Below are 18215 nucleotides of genomic sequence, written 5' to 3'. Positions count from 1 at the left end.
GGCCTAGCAGTTAACAAGTTTTAGGCTTCTTTAATTTAGCTTTGGGCTGAATAATATCATAGTGGGTCTAGTGTATTGATCAGTTTTGGTTTTTGGTTCAGAAGTACAAGATTGTTGTATACCAAAAGAATATATTGCAAATAATAAGGGGAGTGCCAGTTCAATTCTTATGGCAGGTTTTAAGCGATAATTAAACAGATGTCAAGATTACACAAAGAACTCACTACTTCACTCGGCACTCGAAATCTCGTTTCATGATTATCTCATGGTGCTTGCATTAATCGAGATCGTTGACAACATTAAATGTGTTGCGAAAGGTGTTTCTCGGCTCGGGAAAAAGTGCACGGATCCGGTTTATCGTAATCTTGATCATGTTTTCGATAATCCGATCGAGATTGACGGTAATTGGTGCGGGTGGGAGTATAAGTTGAAGAAAATGGAGAAACGGGTTAAGAAAATGAAGAGATTCGCAGCTGTTACGTTACAGTTATGCGAAGAACTCGAAGTGTTATCCGAGCTCGAGAATGGTTTAAAACGATTGCAAGATAACAACTCAAATCAAATGAAGTTAAACGAATTTGAGAAGAAAGTCGCGTGGCAACGCGAAGAAGTCAACGGTTTGCGAGAAATGTCTGCATGGGTTCGTACGTATGACTACACTGTCAGGTTACTCTTAAGATCGCTTTTCACAATAGTCGAACGGGTGAAGGTTGTTTTCGGAATTTCAACCAAGTTCGTTACCCCGGGAGTAAACGATTTCCACGATGGACGACGTTTGATTCGTAGTACTTCCATTACTGCCCTTTCGAGTTATCCGGCTAAAAACTCGATTCATAGATCATTATCGAATCTCGGATACGAACAAAGAAAGAGTCTTCATATGCACCATCGTTCAAGTGTCTTTTGTGGGACCCAAACGCCAGTGACGACAAAAAGTTTGACCCAAATCGGACTTTTGAAAAAATGCATGACACCTGATCTTGACTCGCCAAAAGTCAACGCGACAATTGAAAACGCCGTTAACATCGTATTAATTCCCCATAAAGGATTACCAAAGGGTCAAAACGGTCGAAAACCGACCCTTGGTGATGCGGCTTTAGCTCTTCATTACGCAAACGTAATCATATTTATCGAGCGGTTAGCTATATCGCCTCACTTCATTAGCCCCGAGTCACGTGAAGATTTATATCACATGTTAACCACAAGTATTAAGAAGTCACTTAGAGAAAAACTTAGTTTTGAGTCTACGAACGATTATAATCGCGATGTTGCATACGATTGGAGTTCGTCGATGCAAATAACACTCGAATGGTTGGTACCGCTCGCTCAAAACATGATCAAATGGCATTCTGAGAGGAATTTTGAGAAGCAGGGTATGGGTTCTGGAGGAAATGTGCTTTTGGTGAATACTTTGCATTATGCGGATCAAGAAAAAAGTGAACATGCGATTATGGATCTTGTTTTGGGTCTTCATTATGTTTCGAGATTTGGTAGAGAGATTAATAGTAAAGCTTTTGTGGGGTCTACTTGTGATACGAGTTGTGATGATTATTTGTTTCATGATAATATTGTATGACTGGTTTCGGGTGTTTAGAGAGTTCGGTTATCTTGACAAAACGGCATCCGATGATCTTCGAGGTATTTTACTTATTTTGACCGAAAGATCTGGTTTTACTTAACTTTGATAACATTGCTTTCTCTGTAGATGCATAGATGTCTTTGTAAATAACATTTTATACAGCTTGTGCTTGGATTTTATCTTTTTGTGTAATTTAGTTTTATGCGACATGTTGTAGAGTATTAAGTGATGTATTCCACAATCAAAAGGTTGGAAGTTCAAATCATACAGCGGAAAAATAAAAATGACAAGGGTCAAGGTTATGCGCCCCTTGTTACCACCCCTAGCCTGTGTCTTGAAGGGTTGGGACTTGGGACTTGGGGGCAACAACCCGAACTCTAAATGGTACATAAACTTTGCTCAATTTGTCCTGCCAACAAGCACTTGATAACTTTTATTTGAAGGGTAACTTATGGAATAATAATAATAATAATAATAATAATAATAATAATAATAATAATAATAATAATAATAATAATGGTAGAGGATCCTGTAAAAAGTGCTCAAAGTGTAAGAAGTGTGAGAAGTGTATTATAACACTATATATAATACTATATAACACCATATAAACACCGTATAACAATATGTAACACCATATAATACCATATAACACTATGTAACAGTATATATCATTATATAACAAATATAACACTATAGGTTGTCTGACAGCATGTCTATGATAGATGTATAGTGTTATATTTGTTATATAATGATATATAGTGTTACATAGTGTTATATGGTATTATATGGTGTTACATATTGTTATACGGTGTTTATATGGTGTTATATAGTATTATATATAGTGTTATAGTACACTTCTCACACTTCTTACACTTTGAACACTTTTTACAGGATCCTTACCCTAATAATAATAATAATTAAGTTTCCATTTCTACTTAAAGTTGTCCAAAAAGATCATGACTTGGAGCTTCTCGTTTAGTTCGAAAAAAGCTCGTTCGATATGGCTCGGTTTAAAATTGAGTTGAGCTGGCTCGGTTCGGTTAGACAGCGAGTCTAGCTCGGCTTGGTTCGTAACGTTTCCAATTCTACTTAGAGTTGTCCAAAGACATAAAAGTTAATTCCATCGTATTCTCGGCTTTTGTGGTTTTGAAAAAAGTTAATTCTACCATCTTCATGGATTTTGTGGCTTTGAAATAATAAATCCAAGAAATGAAACTCTACCCACCACCTTTAGTGTAATATCCGCGTTTGTAGGGGGGGAAATAGTGCACGGTCCTCCCAACCGCCGGAGTGATCTCAATCCGGGAGCCGCTACCCGACCAAGCTAGCTCCGCGATGACTTCCCCCATGCTGAGTTCTTACCCTGGGCGACATATGTCACTCCCAAGACTCGAACCCGATACCTCTGGGAAGAGGCGGGTGTCGGTAGCCAACTGGGCAACCCTAGTTGGTTAATATCCGCGTTTGTATTAAGATGCATAAATATGAAATGTGTGCAAAGAGCACACTAGGCGAACATATACACACATAACCTCAACCCCCAAGTTTAGAAATGTTCAATAAGTCATAAAAGTATTTATTTAATAATATAAATTTAAGAACACACCACAAAATAAACTTTAAATAACTTAAATATAAGGAAAATTCAATTTTAATGATCTCAACTTTGACGTATTGATGTGGATTAATCACAACTTAGAAAATGTTTACCAATAGTCCCAACTTTAAATATATTTTTCTTTAGCGATCGATCCCAAATGACTAAAAATTAACCCAGTTAGTTTTTACTAACATGCGGTCCATATTATCAAAAATTTCAAAAACAAATCACATATCAACAAGAGATTACAAAATTGTAAGATGATTATAAGGTACATGAGAATAACTTAGTTAAATCAACAAGGGATATTAAATTTAAATAACTCCCTTTCACCAATTAGCCGATAACAATCCCAACTTGTGATTTGTTTCATACCACCCCCAACTTTCAACTTATTTTCCTACACCACTCCCAAACTAACCCAATTTGCTGACATTAGCTACTGCGTCACCAAACCAGTGTCACATCATCAAAAAGGCACGTCAGCTACCACATCATCAAAAAAGACAAATCAGATGCCACGTTATCAAAAATGGCACGTCACCATACAAGTTCCACATTAGCGAATAAGTAACTGGGTTAGTGTTCAGTTAAGTTAGTTTGGGAATATTGTAGGAAAATAAGTTAAAAGTTTAGAGTGGTGTGATTCAAATAAAAAATTAAGAGTGTTATCAATTAGGATTTTTATTTTAATAATTAATTAATGAATTGGAATTTCTAACTACAACAAAACTATGTGACGGCGGCAATAGTTGTTTCATTGTATTGGTTGAGTTGGGCGGCCACATGTCACCCATAACTTTGTTTTTTTTTTTTTTTTTTACTAAATTACGATTTTACTCCGTTTATATTTATAGTCACGCATGACACTCTCCTATTGGCCCAATAAATTTACGATTTTATCCCGTTTTAAATTTACAATTTTACCATCAGTTTAAAATTATGCTTTTACCCTCACTTCAAAATAAATCTATCCTTTTGCTCCCAGCTAAAAATTTACAATTTTGCCCTCGGTTCAACATTACGATTTTGCCTCGTTTAACTTTACACTTTTGCCATTAGGTTTTTTTCCTTATAATAATGATTCTGTCATCTAATCAAAATTATGTTTTTACCCTCATAAAAAAATAAATTTACGCTTTTGCTCACAGCTAAAAATTTCAATTTTGTACTCGGTTCAAAATTACGATTTTGCCCCCGGTTTAAAATTACGATTTTGCCCCGTTTAACTTTACAGTTTTGGCCTTAGTTTTTTTGTCACACAACCAAGTTACGATTTTGCCTTCAACCCCATTGGTCCATTTAATTTATGATTTTATCTATGAAAAAAATTATGATTTCCCCCTCAGTTTAAAGTTACGTTTTCCCCCATCGTTTTAATTTTTCTAGCAAAACTATAAAAGTTTTTTGTTTTAATTGGTTGACTCGATTTAATTTTTTTTTCGTCTAAAGGAGCTGCCTAACACTCGCTCATTGGTCCTGAAAAATTATAGTTTTGACCTGAGCCCAAAATTACAGTCTTATCATCGTTTTAGTTTTTTTCCTAGGAAAATTATAGTAGTGTTTTTTTAATTGATTGAGAACTATTCGGCCATCGCTCTGCAACGCGGGCGGGAAGTATCACCCTGCCATTGGTTCAAATGGGCGGCGAGCAATACCCATTGGACCAACCAGTTTATTATTTTATATCCATTTTAAAATTACGTTTTTGCCCACAGTTGAAAAATACGGTTTTGCCTCAACTTCAAAATACGTGTACCCTTTTGCCCCGAGCTAAAAAATACGTCTCCCTCGGTAAAATATTACGCTTTTACCCTCAGCCAAAATTACGTTTTCGCTCCGGTTCAAAATAAAATATTGTTTCCCCCCCCCCCCCCCCGGCTCAAAATTACGAATTTACACCAGTTTATTATTTTTTACCTACTATAAAATTACGGTTTTGCCCACAGTTTAAATTTACGTATTTGCCCCCAGTTCAAAATAAATTTATGCTTTTGCCCCCAGCTAAAATTTACGAATTTCCACTCGGTTTAAAATTACGATATCACCCTCAATTCAAAATTACGTTTTTGCCATCAGTGCAAAATAAAAATATTGTTTTCCCCTAACTAAAAATTAGGATTTTATCCTCGGGAAAAAAATGATTTTTCCACCAATATGACTTTACCCATAGCTAAAAATCGTGTTAAAGAACTGCCTAACATTCTTTTTACTTTTTATTTATAGCAAAACTATAATGCTGTTGTTTTTTAATTGTTTGAGATTTATTCGGTGACGTGCATCACCTAGTTAATCAATAAGATGTGTGGTGGTGGAAGCAAAGCAACACGCTTTTGGTGAATATCTATCTTATTCTTATTATCCACCCACATAACATAAGAATAAGAAGAAGCTGAAAGAAAACTAGAAAAGCATTAAACGGTGTGATCAAACTCTCGGAATCGGAAGTGCCGACAAAACTCTCTCTCTCTCACACACACACACCAAAACAAACAACTTGCGACGGTAACGGCGCCGTTGCATCGTGGTGTTAGTTGTAAAGGGAAGGTTAGTCATTTTGATTTCCTGTTTCTTCCGTTTTGCCTTCAGGAGTTAATAACCAAATATTTTTAGTTTAGATTATCTGGGTTTCATTTATGTGTTGTTTCTTCATCTTTTTCTGTTTGATTTCTGGTAGGTGGTTGATTGCATATTTTATGAGCAGCTGTTCACCTATTTTGACCCGTTCATGCGCGTTGACCTGTTGTATAAATAATTGAGGCAGAGTAAACGATCCGAAAAAAACAACATAAACATATATAGGCAAAAGATCAAATACAAATAATCTTAACATACTAAACATACAAATTGAAGGAAAACCCAAAAAGACAAGGTGACATTTTTGTAATTACCACCAACTATCAAAGTTACAACAAAAAATACCTAAAAAAACACAAATTTTTTTTTTAACATTTTTTATTAAAAAATCGCTACATTTCGTTAGCAAAAAAAAAAAAATAATAATAATTTTTTTTGGCTGCTACTAAAAGTAGCGATTTTTTAATAAAAATGTTAAAAAAATAAAATAAAATAATTTGTGTGTTTTTTTTTTATTTTTTTAGATTTTTTAGGGGGTTTAGTTTTTAGCATTTTAGCTTGGGTGGGGGGGGGGTTAGGTTTTTTTAGGTTTTTGGGGGTGGGAGTTAGGTTTTTTTTAGGTTTTTTTTTTTTTTTTTTTGGGGGGGGGGGGGGGTTTAGGTTTTTTTGGGGGTGGGGGGAGTGGTTAGGTTTTTTTAGGTATATTTGTAGAGTAACTTTGATAGTTATTGATAATTACAAAAATGCCAATTGTCTTTTTGAGTTTTCCTTCAATTTGTATGTTTAGTATGTTAAGATTATTTGTACAAGAACTTTACCCAACATATATATTACTCTCCTAAACTCACTTCACCTGCTTATAAATCTTTTGGTGTCGTCGGTGTTTATTTTGGTCAACAACACAAGCATCATGTCTTCTTCATCTACCCAAGAGATGAACTTTGAAGAATATGTTCGTTCCTTACTAATCCCAATAGAAGAGATAGAATACGCCACCAACAACTTCGCTGATGAAAATCTCCTCACACGTGGTTCATCTTTTCATGTTTACAAAGGACAACTCCTCTTGCAACAAGGGGACTCCATCAATATTGTTGCTAGGATATGTCCACAATGGGTCATTGTGGATACCGAGCTTATGTTTTTTCAACATCTCAAGCACAAAAATATCGTTTCTACATATAAGTGGACTTTGAAGGATATAGATAAGGATGATGAGGCATTCATCATCATCAACAAGTATGAGGCCAATGAAAGTCTTGACAAACATCTTGGTAGCCCAACGCTCACTTGGATGCAAAGATTGCTTATATGTGTCGGGGTCGCACATGCACCGAGTTACCTTCATTATGATGCAGGAGAAAATCATTATCTCATACACGGTAACATCAGAAGCTCCAAAATTTTACTAGATCACAACTGGGAACCCAAGTTACATGGTTTTAAATTTGCGGTTATAGCTAAAACGCATCATCTTCACCTTACCGGTAAGTACAATGGCTCATTGCATTATATGGACCCGGCATATGAAGACACGAGAGGTTTGAATCATAAGTCAGACATTTTCTCCTGACAGTAGGCTTCCAGGGAGGACATCGAACTGAGTTTAAGATTAACAAACCGGGATTGGAGGGCTGCACAACGAGGGCCTTTGTTATTGTGAAACAAATCTTTCACACGGTTCCAAGCTTGGAGAGCCGTGGATGGTTCTTCAAGAACACGAAGAACATACTCATCAGATAGAGTACTGTAAATCCATTGGAGCACAACCGCGTCGATCTTCATCCACTGAGCATAGGTAGGGTCGTCTTTAGCAGGCGGTTCATTGGTGATATGGTCAAGGACCTCGTACCCACGTGCGTGAAGGTTGAAAAGCTTCACCCACGCGGAGTACGTGACCTTGACACCATCAAGAATCCGAACCTTTTTGGTGATGTCTGTGACTGTGTAGACAGGGTGTAGGGGAACCGAAGGTTTGGTGGTGTTGGAAGAGGTGTCAGTTTTGTCACCCATTGAAAACAGGGGTGACAGAGGCGAAAAGAAAGGTGAACAGGGATGAAGGGGTTGGCTGGAAGTAGGTGCAGAGGGTCGAAACCCTGAAAAAAAAATGGATCGAAATCCGAGAAGAGACTGCAGGGGTATCAGCAAGGTATCGGCTCTGATACCATGTGAAATGTCAAAACTTGAATGAATTTCATTGAGAATGACCGAGTATATATACAAGATACTAGGAGAGATTACAGGAGCTAACTATGCTAGGAGAGATTACAGGAGCTAATTATGCACAATTTATGGAAATAATAATTCTATAGTCAAATACAATTAATGTAAAGATATTCCCGCTAATACTCCTTTGGTGTCGTGTTGTTTGAAGTCTTGTTTGGAAGAGAAGCGTCTATTCCAAACGATGATAACTGGTATTTTGCTCGAATGGCTAGAGCACATTATGAAGAAAGAAAACTTGATAATTTGATAGATCCTGTTCTTCAAAAACAAATGAACTTGCAATCATTGAACATGTTCGCTGAAATAGCATATTGTTGCATAAAGGAGAAACGATCACAGCGTCCCGACATGAATACGATACGCACAAGACTTGAGAGAGCATTGGAACTTCAACGCAAACATGTAAGACAATCAATCTAGCTAATTTTGAATTCTTTTTTTATTTTTTTGTAATAACTATTAACTAACAGTCTATAATTCTATTAATTTAATTCTCATTGTTGGGATTATTTGAAATGAAGGAACAAATAACACTTGTGGCTGTTGAAGGTACAACATCCAACCATTTGAAGGCAAGATAACTTTTTTCAGTTTGATTCAAGTGATTGCAGCAAATAATAGTTACCTTAGACCAATGCTACAAAGTACAAACAAAATATTTAATCGAAGTTACTTTTATGTATACAATATTATTTTTTAACCCTTATTTGTGTTTCCTAATATAAACATCACATATACTTTATAAACCTAAAAAAAACCTTGAAAAAGTAAGAAGTTATTTTGAGCTTTATCTTTAAAAATTTCTGATTCTAGAAACGAACATATCAATGAAGTGACAAAGACATGGTAATATTGCATTCTCATCCTTACTAGCAAATATATCATGCGTTTCTCTACTTGTCTTCTAATCCGTAATGTTAAATTCGGGGCATCCCTTTTTATGAGTATTGTAATGTTCAAGTGCATCTGCCTGCTTTTCTCTAACACGTAATATTGTAGGGGAAAGGCTTGGATGACTTGAGACTGCGATTGAAGGACATAGAGTTGGCCACTGGAAATTTTTCTAAAACCTACTGCATTGGGTCAGGTGGATATGGTATGGTGTACAAAGCAGAACTTGACCATTTTGATGGTATAAATGTTTTGGAAATTGAAGGAAAGAGTGAAGTTGAATTGCGTAAGAAATATGGTTCTGTGGCTATCAAGCGCCTCTATAGTAGAGTAGATAGACAAGGAGAACAAGGGTTTGTTGCAGAAATTAGAACACTTAGTAATTGTAAGCATCCAAACATTGTCCCACTTTTAGGATTTTGTGACGAAGGACGTGAGTTGATTCTTGTTTACGAGTATGTTGCTAATGGAAGTCTTGATAATTATTTGGGTGACATGGATAACGTGACTAATCTTGATTGGGCTCAACGTTTACAAATATGCCTTGATATAGCACTTGGATTAAATTATCTTCACACCCGCAAACCAATGATAATACATCGAGATATAAAAAGTGCAAACATCTTATTGGATGATACTTGGGTGGCAAAGATAGCCGACTTTGGGCTTTCGAAGTTACAGTGCACAAATCAACAAGGTACCACCCTTATTACCAACAATGTTGCCGGTACAGAAGTGTACTTAGATCCAGAATATGTGAACTCTGGGAAGTTGAAAAAGGAATCAGATATTTACTCTTTTGGAGTAGTTCTCTTTGAAATATTGTGTGGGAGGTTGGCATATGATAAAATCTATGGTGAGAAAGGGCTTCCATCAGTAGCTCGACAACGCTACAATGAAGGAACACTGAAGGGAATGGTAGATCCAAAATTAATGGAAGCTGATGAAATCATTTCTATGCTAAAAGGGTGTGTCAATCAGGATTCTATAGAAACGTTCTTAAAAATTGCATATCAATGTTTGGCGGAAACTCAATCCGAGCGTCCGACTATGGCAGTCATCATTAAAGAACTTGAAGAAGCATTGATTTTTCAAGTAAGTAACCTGTTTCAAAATGTGACTTCCTTATTCGTAAATTAGTTACCGTATGATCTATGTTCACATTAGTTTACAAGGCATAAAGCTCAAAGCGAAAAACTTTATATTACAAACTTTATATAAAATATAACACACCATTAATTCATAACTCATACCTTAACTTTGTTGCTTGTTCTATTATTTGCTGAACTTGATGACATGAGTTCAATCTAAATACATAAAAGAATACATATACCGAAAATGGTTTGAAATCTTAGCAAATATTTTTTTTCGTGCGTTCCTTATAAGCAAAGTCTTAAAAGATTACTGAATAAATATTAAAAGGAAGGGAGAGAAAATGAAGAATTTAAATATTATTTAAAAAAAAATGAGGGAGAAAGGGGAGTAGGATGTGTGATAGAGGCTTTTTAAAAATGCAACACGTTAGATAGGTTTTGTCATATGGATTTTGTCATTCAACTAAAACAAACACATTTTTAAGGTCTATTTTCTATTATGATTTTAAGAGTTAAATTTAGTGTTAATCTCATCTTCAGTTTATGAATCTATTTACTAATGTTTCATACAAAGTAATTATTACTTGAATTAGGGGTATGCATGGGTCGGTTTGGGTCGGTTTTGAGTCATAACCATAACCATAACCGAGATGTCGGTTATTGAAAAGTCATAACTATAACCGGTGGTTATGGCGGTTTCGGTTATGGCAGTTTTGGTGGTTATGGTGGTCGGTTATGGGTCGGTTAACCAAGTATATTTTCAATTGGTATTTTGTTATCATGAACTTAACATGGGCGTATAAACATCGCACATCGGAAAATGACAGGTGGTATACAACGCAAAAACAAATGTTTTGTTTCAGAATATGTCACAAAATATGCTTGAACAATAAGAGTAAATGTTCTTGTTATAAGATGAATCCATGATATCCAAAACAGAGGTCTCTCTATTTCCTATGGCTTATTTTTACGTCCATAAGACAAAAATTGAAACTGGTATACAATTTAATTAACAACCAGTCCTTTTTTGCATTAAATATCATTACCAATGTAAAAATTAGAATACAGTTGTTGCATATTTGAAAAAATATATATATACTTAATACTTCTCTGTCTTTGAGTACGTTAGATGGTTCAATTATTAAATCCAATGTCCTTACACACATACATATTTTTTTCTTTCTGAATCTTTTAATGCAGTATCGGTGCTTTAATTACCAGATGGTAATTTTTCTAATATAGTTGTTGCATATTGCAATTGTATGTAGTTTTTTGTGATTACAAAGTTGATTTTTTTAAGTGCCATGATTCACAGAAATACACGAACAACCTACATATATCACTTACAATGATAAAATTGGGTACACAAAACTTCAGTGATTGCAATTGCATTGGAGAAGGAAGATTTTGGAAGCTGTATGAAGGAGAAGTTGTGCATGCTTACGCATGTACCCCCGTTGTTGTAAAGCGGTGGGATGGCAAGTATCATCAAGGACATATACAGTTTTTGACGGAGTTTGAAACGCTTCTCAAATATAAACATGAGAACATTATTGGTCTTGTAGGCTACTGTAACCAAATGAATGAAAAAATCATCGTTTACGAGCATGCCTGTAATGGAAGTCTCGCTAAACATTTGGACAATCCTAGTCTTACATGGATGAAACGCCTCAAGATATGCATTGATGCTGCAACTGGATTGAAATTTCTTCATGAAGGTGGTGTAGAGCAAGAGTATTTGATGCGGCATAGGGACATTAGAAGTGGTAGCATTCTACTTGATGCTGATTGGAATGCTAAAATTTCTAATTTGGAGTTCTCCGTTGAAAGAGGTAAACTTGTGGATGATAATGCTTGCACCTCGTTGGGATACACTGACCCAAAGTACGAAAATGAGGGTTTCCTAACACAGCACTCGGATATATACTCGTTAGGTGTGATTTTGTTTGAGATGTTGTGCGGGAGATTGGCATGTGCAGAGGGATGTGAGAATCACTCTCAATCGTTAGGTCCCTCAGTTGTAAGATACTACAATGAAGAAGGAAAGCTTGATAAGATGATATTTGAGGGTATAAAGGAACAAATTATGCCACAATCATTGACTACATTTCAAACTGTTGCCATTCAATGCTTAGAGGTTGACCTGGATGAGCGGCCTAATATAAACGAGCTAATAATACAGCTTAAAAAGGCATTGGAATTCCAAGTAAGTTTTCATACATCTATCTCAGCTGGATTCTTGCTTCAAGTACATTTATAAGAAAACTATTTTTAAAAAAATGTATAAACATGTAAAAAGGTAAACAGAAATTAATAATTGTTGAACTACATGAAAAATATTTCTTAAAAAGGTGAACATAAAATCAGGTTTTGAGATAAGTTGTCATGTGCTATTTTGTACCTGAAATCAATTTTTGTTGTGTATTTTTATTTTGCTTTTCAAGGAAAAAAGAAATATCTCACGTATTAATTAAAATGAAAACCAATAACATATAAAATGAAAATCCTGTGATTGTTTAATTATTATTAAATGTATAGGAGGATTATGAAATATGGGAGCCCAAGCTGCCTATAGACTACAAAGAAATCATCCGGGCGTCAAAAACTCCAGAGTGTGACTTTGAAATGAAAAAGGATCTCTACGACATGTTGTCTAAAGGAATCCTCCTTCAAGACGCCAAAGTGGTAACCAACTCCTCCTCATATTTCATTTTACCTAAGGGTGAGAGGGGCACTCCCCTAAGAGGGGAGTCCCCTCTCTTACGCATAACCAATCCTCGTGTGCCACGTCAACTCCCCTCTTAAACTCCCCTAACACCCTAAATTGATGGCGGCACTCCCCTCTTAGGGGACTTGGCTTTTTATTTTTTTTTTTTGTTTTTTTATTTGTTGTAATTATGCATGTATATAAAAAAATATTAATAAAAATTAAATAAAATTTAACAAAAGACATTTCAAAGTAGAAAATAAAAATAAATATTAAATTCAAACTAGAAAATTAAAATTACATTCAAACAAGAAAATAAAAATTACAATAAAACTAGAAAATAAAAATTTTAGAAATCGCACGGCCACCCGTACTTGTTAGCGATGCCGCGCTTTCGGGCGAGGATGAACGGCAACATATTTGGCGGAGCATCATCGTGCGGCTTGAGTAATGTTTTCATATCTCGATCGTAATTGTAGTTTTTCATCGTCTCGTGTTGTTCCGATATGAGCTCACGAGCCTCCAACTCTCGTTTCTTCCTCAATTCAATCACCTCCAATTCCATCGCGTGCTTCGCTTCTTTCATGGCAGTGTACTCTTTGAATTGTGCCGCCAACTCGGCCGAGCTTCCCTCGGACGATGTCGCTTGACGCTTGTCTCGCCGTTGTGTTCTTTGTGGCGAGGGGTCTTCGTTCATGTCGGGTATGGAAGGGTCCACGTCAACGCTCTTTTTTGTGCCGAACCTTCCCCTTCCTCACCGAACAATGGGACTTGGGCCCATTTGTCGTGTTTTCGAACGACCTCCCAAGCCTCCACATGTTGAAAACCGTTTGGAAATCTCTCTTTAAATTCTTTTAAAGCGACTTTCATCACGTCGAGATCCTTACATCCGCTTCCTCGTGTGCGACCCTACATATTATAAAATAATAAGTGTTAAAAAATATGAACTTAGTAAAGAAAATTAAAAAATATACAATGTTAAAAAATATAATTTTTACCGCTTGTTGGTATAGGCCGTTGAAAAAGTTTATTTTCGTCAGCATCGGGTTTCATTTAGACCGTACTTGATGCACGGTCCGATTACTTCCACCAACGGTGGCGTTAAAATGATCTAAAATCTTACGCCAAAAACTATCGCGGTTTTGTTGATTGCCCTTCTTTTTGTTGGTAGCTCAATGTACCCACGCCTTCGCCAACGCCTCTTCTTGGACCTTTGTCCAATTTTGGCTCTTCATTTTTCTCTTTTTATCCCGAGCGTCATCTTCTTCGTTGCCCGCGTCTTCATCCACATTATATTCATCTTCCTCGTCCTCGTCGTCGTCTCCCAAATTTTGAGTTTCGGGCACTACCTCATCGTCCTCGTCGTCGTAAATAGGTAGAGGACGTTCGACATTTCCTCGTGTAGATGGAACTTGTGGGGAACGAAAACCATATGGGTCGAAGGCGGGGGATTGAGGAGGAGCATCCATTGATAACAAATTTTGAAAATATCTGAAATTGGGTGGTTGGGTGTTGTAAAAGGAGGGGTGTGAAAGTTGTTGGAAAAAAAACGGGGGTTGTGAAGTATATCCGAAAGGGTGTTGTGGTTGTGCACTTGCACCGCTCGAACCACCACGAGACGGTTGCGAGCCCCGTCCCTTAGTTTTTTTCTTGGCTTCGCGGGGTTGGTTCTCCATTGCTCGGTTTGAAGTGGGTGTGGTTTGAGAGTATAAAAAATGAGTGAAGTGGGTGTGATTTGAGAGTATAAAAAATGAGTGAAGTGGGTGTGATTTGAGAGTATAAAAAATGAATGAAGGGTGTGGTTTGAGAGTATAAAAAATGAGTGAAGGGTGTGGTTATTTATATTTGTTTAAAAAGTGATTTTTTTTATTTAATTTGACCGTTAAATATGACCGTTCCTCAAACAATGTGCCATTTCAACGCGGTGAATACACACCGAAACCCTTCCCCGAATCGGGTCCCCGCGTTGACGGCGGCGGTGTTCCCGATCGGGGTTAGGGGTCACCGCATTCACTCCCCGAGTGTGCCCCGGATACCCTAATAATCTTCTTGTGTGAATGGCTAATAATTATAAATACTCCACATATTTCGGACTTGTGTAAGGGGTTTTTAAGTTTAACTTTTTTGTGTGTAATAGTTGTTCTCACTCGGAAGTAACGGGGAAAGAAATGAAATGATATCAGCAAAAAGATTTTCATATAAGAACCATTTGTTACCTAAATGGCGATCTCTTCCCGAATCAAGGTTTCTCTCTCATTCCATTTGTGTATTTTGTATGATAATCTATTTTCAGTTTTATAAATGACAAACATTTTGAAACCATTCTTTTATTTAAGAAAAATGATTAGCATACCTAACCCGTTCAATGCTTGAAGCAGGTTCCCGAAAGTAGCAGAGATGTTTTATGTATCAAATTTGAATATTCAGATCAAGATAAGAACACAATATTTATCTCCAAGTGACAATTATAAAGTTCATCTCATCTTTAGATTTAGTGGTCCAAGAAAATCTCAAGCTAAGCGGATGTATGTGAACCTAAAGTACAAAATGGGGAATGAAAGCTTGAATGCATATTTCGCAACATGGAGAGAAGATGGGTGGATGATGATTGAATTATTTCAATTCTTGAATCACAAAAAAGATACTGATTTTGAGGTTCTACTGGAAGGCTTTTCACGATGCTATTGTGGAAGTGATTCCATCTACATTGAAGGCATTCAGTTTCAAGCAATTGACAATGCAAGTTTCAATTTACTCTTTGGTTCCCATTATATACTGTTCTATCAATTAAAAGTTTTCAAAATGTTCTTAAAATTTTTATGCAGGTAAAACACGAAGAAATTGAAAAGTTAAAGGGAGTCCATCAAGCCTTGAAATCAAAATCGAAGGCGGATAAGGTGTGATAATTTACACCTAATCATGAAGAAGCATGTTTTTAAGAAGAGTTTGTATTGTAGAATACAATTATTCATTCTTGTTTTTTTATAACGTCTTAATCTTTGATCAAACAGTTGTGGTTATATCCAAGTCCCATGAAGGTAAAGAAAGATTGCGTGACTTGGTTCTCGTTATGTCAAAAAAAGAGAAAGAAAGACGAGATGCTTGCTTCAAATGAAGATATGCTTTCTAATGTGGCAATCCAATCCAGGTTTGTTCTCTAATTTCATCATATAAGTATACACTAACTAATATATTTATTTCTAATAATCATTGTTTTGTTGTATAAGTTTAATAAAAAGCTAACAGGTTCAGAGTTTTATATAATTTATGAAAGACTAAAGTGTTTGATGTTTTAGTGAGGAATGAACACTCAAGCAGTGGCGGAACCAGCTCAAAAAGTTAGGGGTATCCTCATTTTTTTTAGGATCAGGGGTATCCTTTATATAACAGAAACGAAGTTGAGGGGTATTTTTACACTACGGAAATGGAGTTAAGGGGTATTTTTACACTATGGAGACGGGGTTGAGGGGTAGCCCGTGCTACCCCTATTTACACTCTAAGTCCGCCACTGCACTCAAGGGTATGAACCCTAGCCCTGACCAACCAACACACTGGCGGCACTTACCCATGACTAATTTTTTTTTAATTTATAAAAAGTTAAATGCCCCCACCAATCTCATGGTCAACAACCTCCTCAAACAAACTCAACCCTTACACTAATAAAGCTACTAGCTTAACCAACCCGCCTTGCTTACCCTAGGGGGTAGCGACGTTATTATGAAACTGGTTCAAACCCTTGATCCCCTATGCATGGAGTGCCCCTTCCCCCTTATATATAACTAAAAGGGTCAAAGTGTTATAGAAGTTCTAAAACTGAAATGGTTAAAAGCTTTATTAAACTGCTAACTGACTTTGTTATGACATTTACTACTTATTATTAACAACCCCTCTACTTTGAATGTTTACAAGAAGGGTCCTTATATTCTTAACCAGTAAAACCACAACAATCTTTAAGAAGTACATAACTATATGCTATGCCATACATGCAGATATAGTGGGGCGATTGAGTTTCAACGACAGCAAGTATTGCATATCAAGTGTGAGATCAAAACTCAAATGTTGTCAGAAAATACCGGAAATGTGTGCTACCTCGTGTTCAAGCTTTCAGAAAAGTGCCGTGGGTTGCATGGTCCGGTGATAGTACGCGATTTGTTCCACTGGAGAAGCAAAGAGACGGGAGTTGTTTATTTTAGATACCCAAACCCCTGGAATGTACACGATACTGACTGGGTTCCAAGACAGAGGAAAGATGGATGGATGGAGGTTATTGTGTGGAAATTCAATTCAAAATATGAGCCTAAAAATAATCATCTTTTTGTTAATTTGAAACTCATAACTTATGAAGGAACAATGTCGGGCCTTATTGTACAAGGCATATATTTTCGTCCGATCTAAGTTCGTACATGACAATTTTAGCCTTATCTTAGTCTAAGCCAGAAGCAGCTCGGTAGGCAGATCCGTTTATAGAACATAATCATATGCTTGGTGCTGATGTGGCGGTGTCAGTGTGAGCGAATCTCCCGTTAAGAATGATAAGGCTGAAGGTGTGTCAAGGCTCACCAGAGATGACACCCTGAATGTTGATTTAGATGATTCTTTGTGTAACACATCGTTGTAATCTATTGCAAGAAGTATGAATGAAGTTTTATGTTTCTCTTGTTAAAATGTTTGTTCTTATAGGTTTCATGCTTATCATTGAAACCCGTCACAAACTGTATTAACTTTATCTTTGATAAATATGGGAAATTTCCTTTGCAGCATGACATGAAGAAGTTTCTGATGGTGCCATCATATTGTTTCCACAGATTTTTTTATTTTTATTTTTTTTTACGAGAAACCTAAGTCAATTTCCATTCAAATTTAAAACTATGTAAAAAACATTGGATTGGTTGGTACCACTTGCTCAAAAGACGATCAAACTTACCACCGCCAATTACACATCGCGGCGCAAACAGGTCATGGCCACGTTAGTCGGCCTCGGTCTCGAAACCTTTGTTGATGGTTCAACCAGCCCACCCCCGAAACAGCTTCCCTATGATGCCACTAAACCCAACCCTGAATACACCCTATGGCTCCGCCAAGATCAGATCATTCTTGGCACGATTCTCGGTTGCTGCTCCGACTCCATTCAACACATCCTTGCTTCCGCTGACACATCCAGAACAGCCTGTGAACAAGTAAATGCTAGTTTTGCAGGCACCTCGCGGTCTCGCATCATATCCTTAAGTCTTGTCTTGCAAAGAACCCCGAAGGTACATGATCAATGGCTGAATTTCTGCACGATATGAAAGCAATTGCTGATGAACTCACCTTGGCCTGTGAACCGGTCACTCATGACGATCTGATCGTACACATTGTCAACCAACTCGGCGATAATTATGCTAGCTGTTGTCCTTAAAATGAGAGACACCACTATTATGTTTGTCGATCTTTTCTACAAACTCGTTGATCATGAACGGACTCTCCTGGAGGCGCAATCGGCCTCACCGGTGGTAACGGTCAACACGGCACAAAGGTTCCCATCCCGTCCAAATGGCAAGC

At 36.8% G+C, this 18215-nt stretch overlaps 3 protein-coding genes across 3 annotated transcripts; all 3 read left to right on the top strand.

Moving 5' to 3' along the window:
* The first annotated feature begins 265 nt into the window (after positions 1 to 265).
* On the top strand, positions 266 to 1576 carry LOC110929114. Its single transcript, XM_022175025.1, has one exon. The coding sequence runs from the start codon at positions 266 to 268 to the stop codon at positions 1574 to 1576; it is 1311 nt and encodes a 436-aa protein (XP_022030717.1).
* A 5003-nt stretch (positions 1577 to 6579) lies between these two features.
* LOC110942565 (receptor-like protein kinase FERONIA) lies at positions 6580 to 8640 on the top strand. Its single transcript, XM_022184341.2, has 3 exons — positions 6580 to 7325; positions 8108 to 8384; positions 8504 to 8640. The coding sequence occupies exons 1-3, from the start codon at positions 6667 to 6669 to the stop codon at positions 8561 to 8563; spliced, it is 996 nt and encodes a 331-aa protein (XP_022040033.1). The 5' UTR covers positions 6580 to 6666; the 3' UTR covers positions 8564 to 8640.
* Positions 8641 to 8974: 334 nt separating this feature from the next.
* LOC110942552 lies at positions 8975 to 17437 on the top strand. The gene is made up of 8 exons (XM_022184327.2): positions 8975 to 9968; positions 11283 to 12173; positions 12506 to 12652; positions 14812 to 14918; positions 15053 to 15413; positions 15500 to 15571; positions 15686 to 15822; positions 16664 to 17437. The coding sequence occupies exons 1-8, from the start codon at positions 9081 to 9083 to the stop codon at positions 17067 to 17069; spliced, it is 3009 nt and encodes a 1002-aa protein (XP_022040019.2). The 5' UTR covers positions 8975 to 9080; the 3' UTR covers positions 17070 to 17437.
* The last annotated feature ends 778 nt before the right edge of the window (positions 17438 to 18215 follow it).

Source organism: Helianthus annuus, chromosome 11, assembly GCF_002127325.2.
Source record: "Helianthus annuus cultivar XRQ/B chromosome 11, HanXRQr2.0-SUNRISE, whole genome shotgun sequence".
Lineage (NCBI taxonomy): Eukaryota > Viridiplantae > Streptophyta > Magnoliopsida > Asterales > Asteraceae > Helianthus > Helianthus annuus.
Note: the sequence above shows the minus strand (reverse complement) of the source record. Positions and strands in the feature narration are given on the sequence as shown.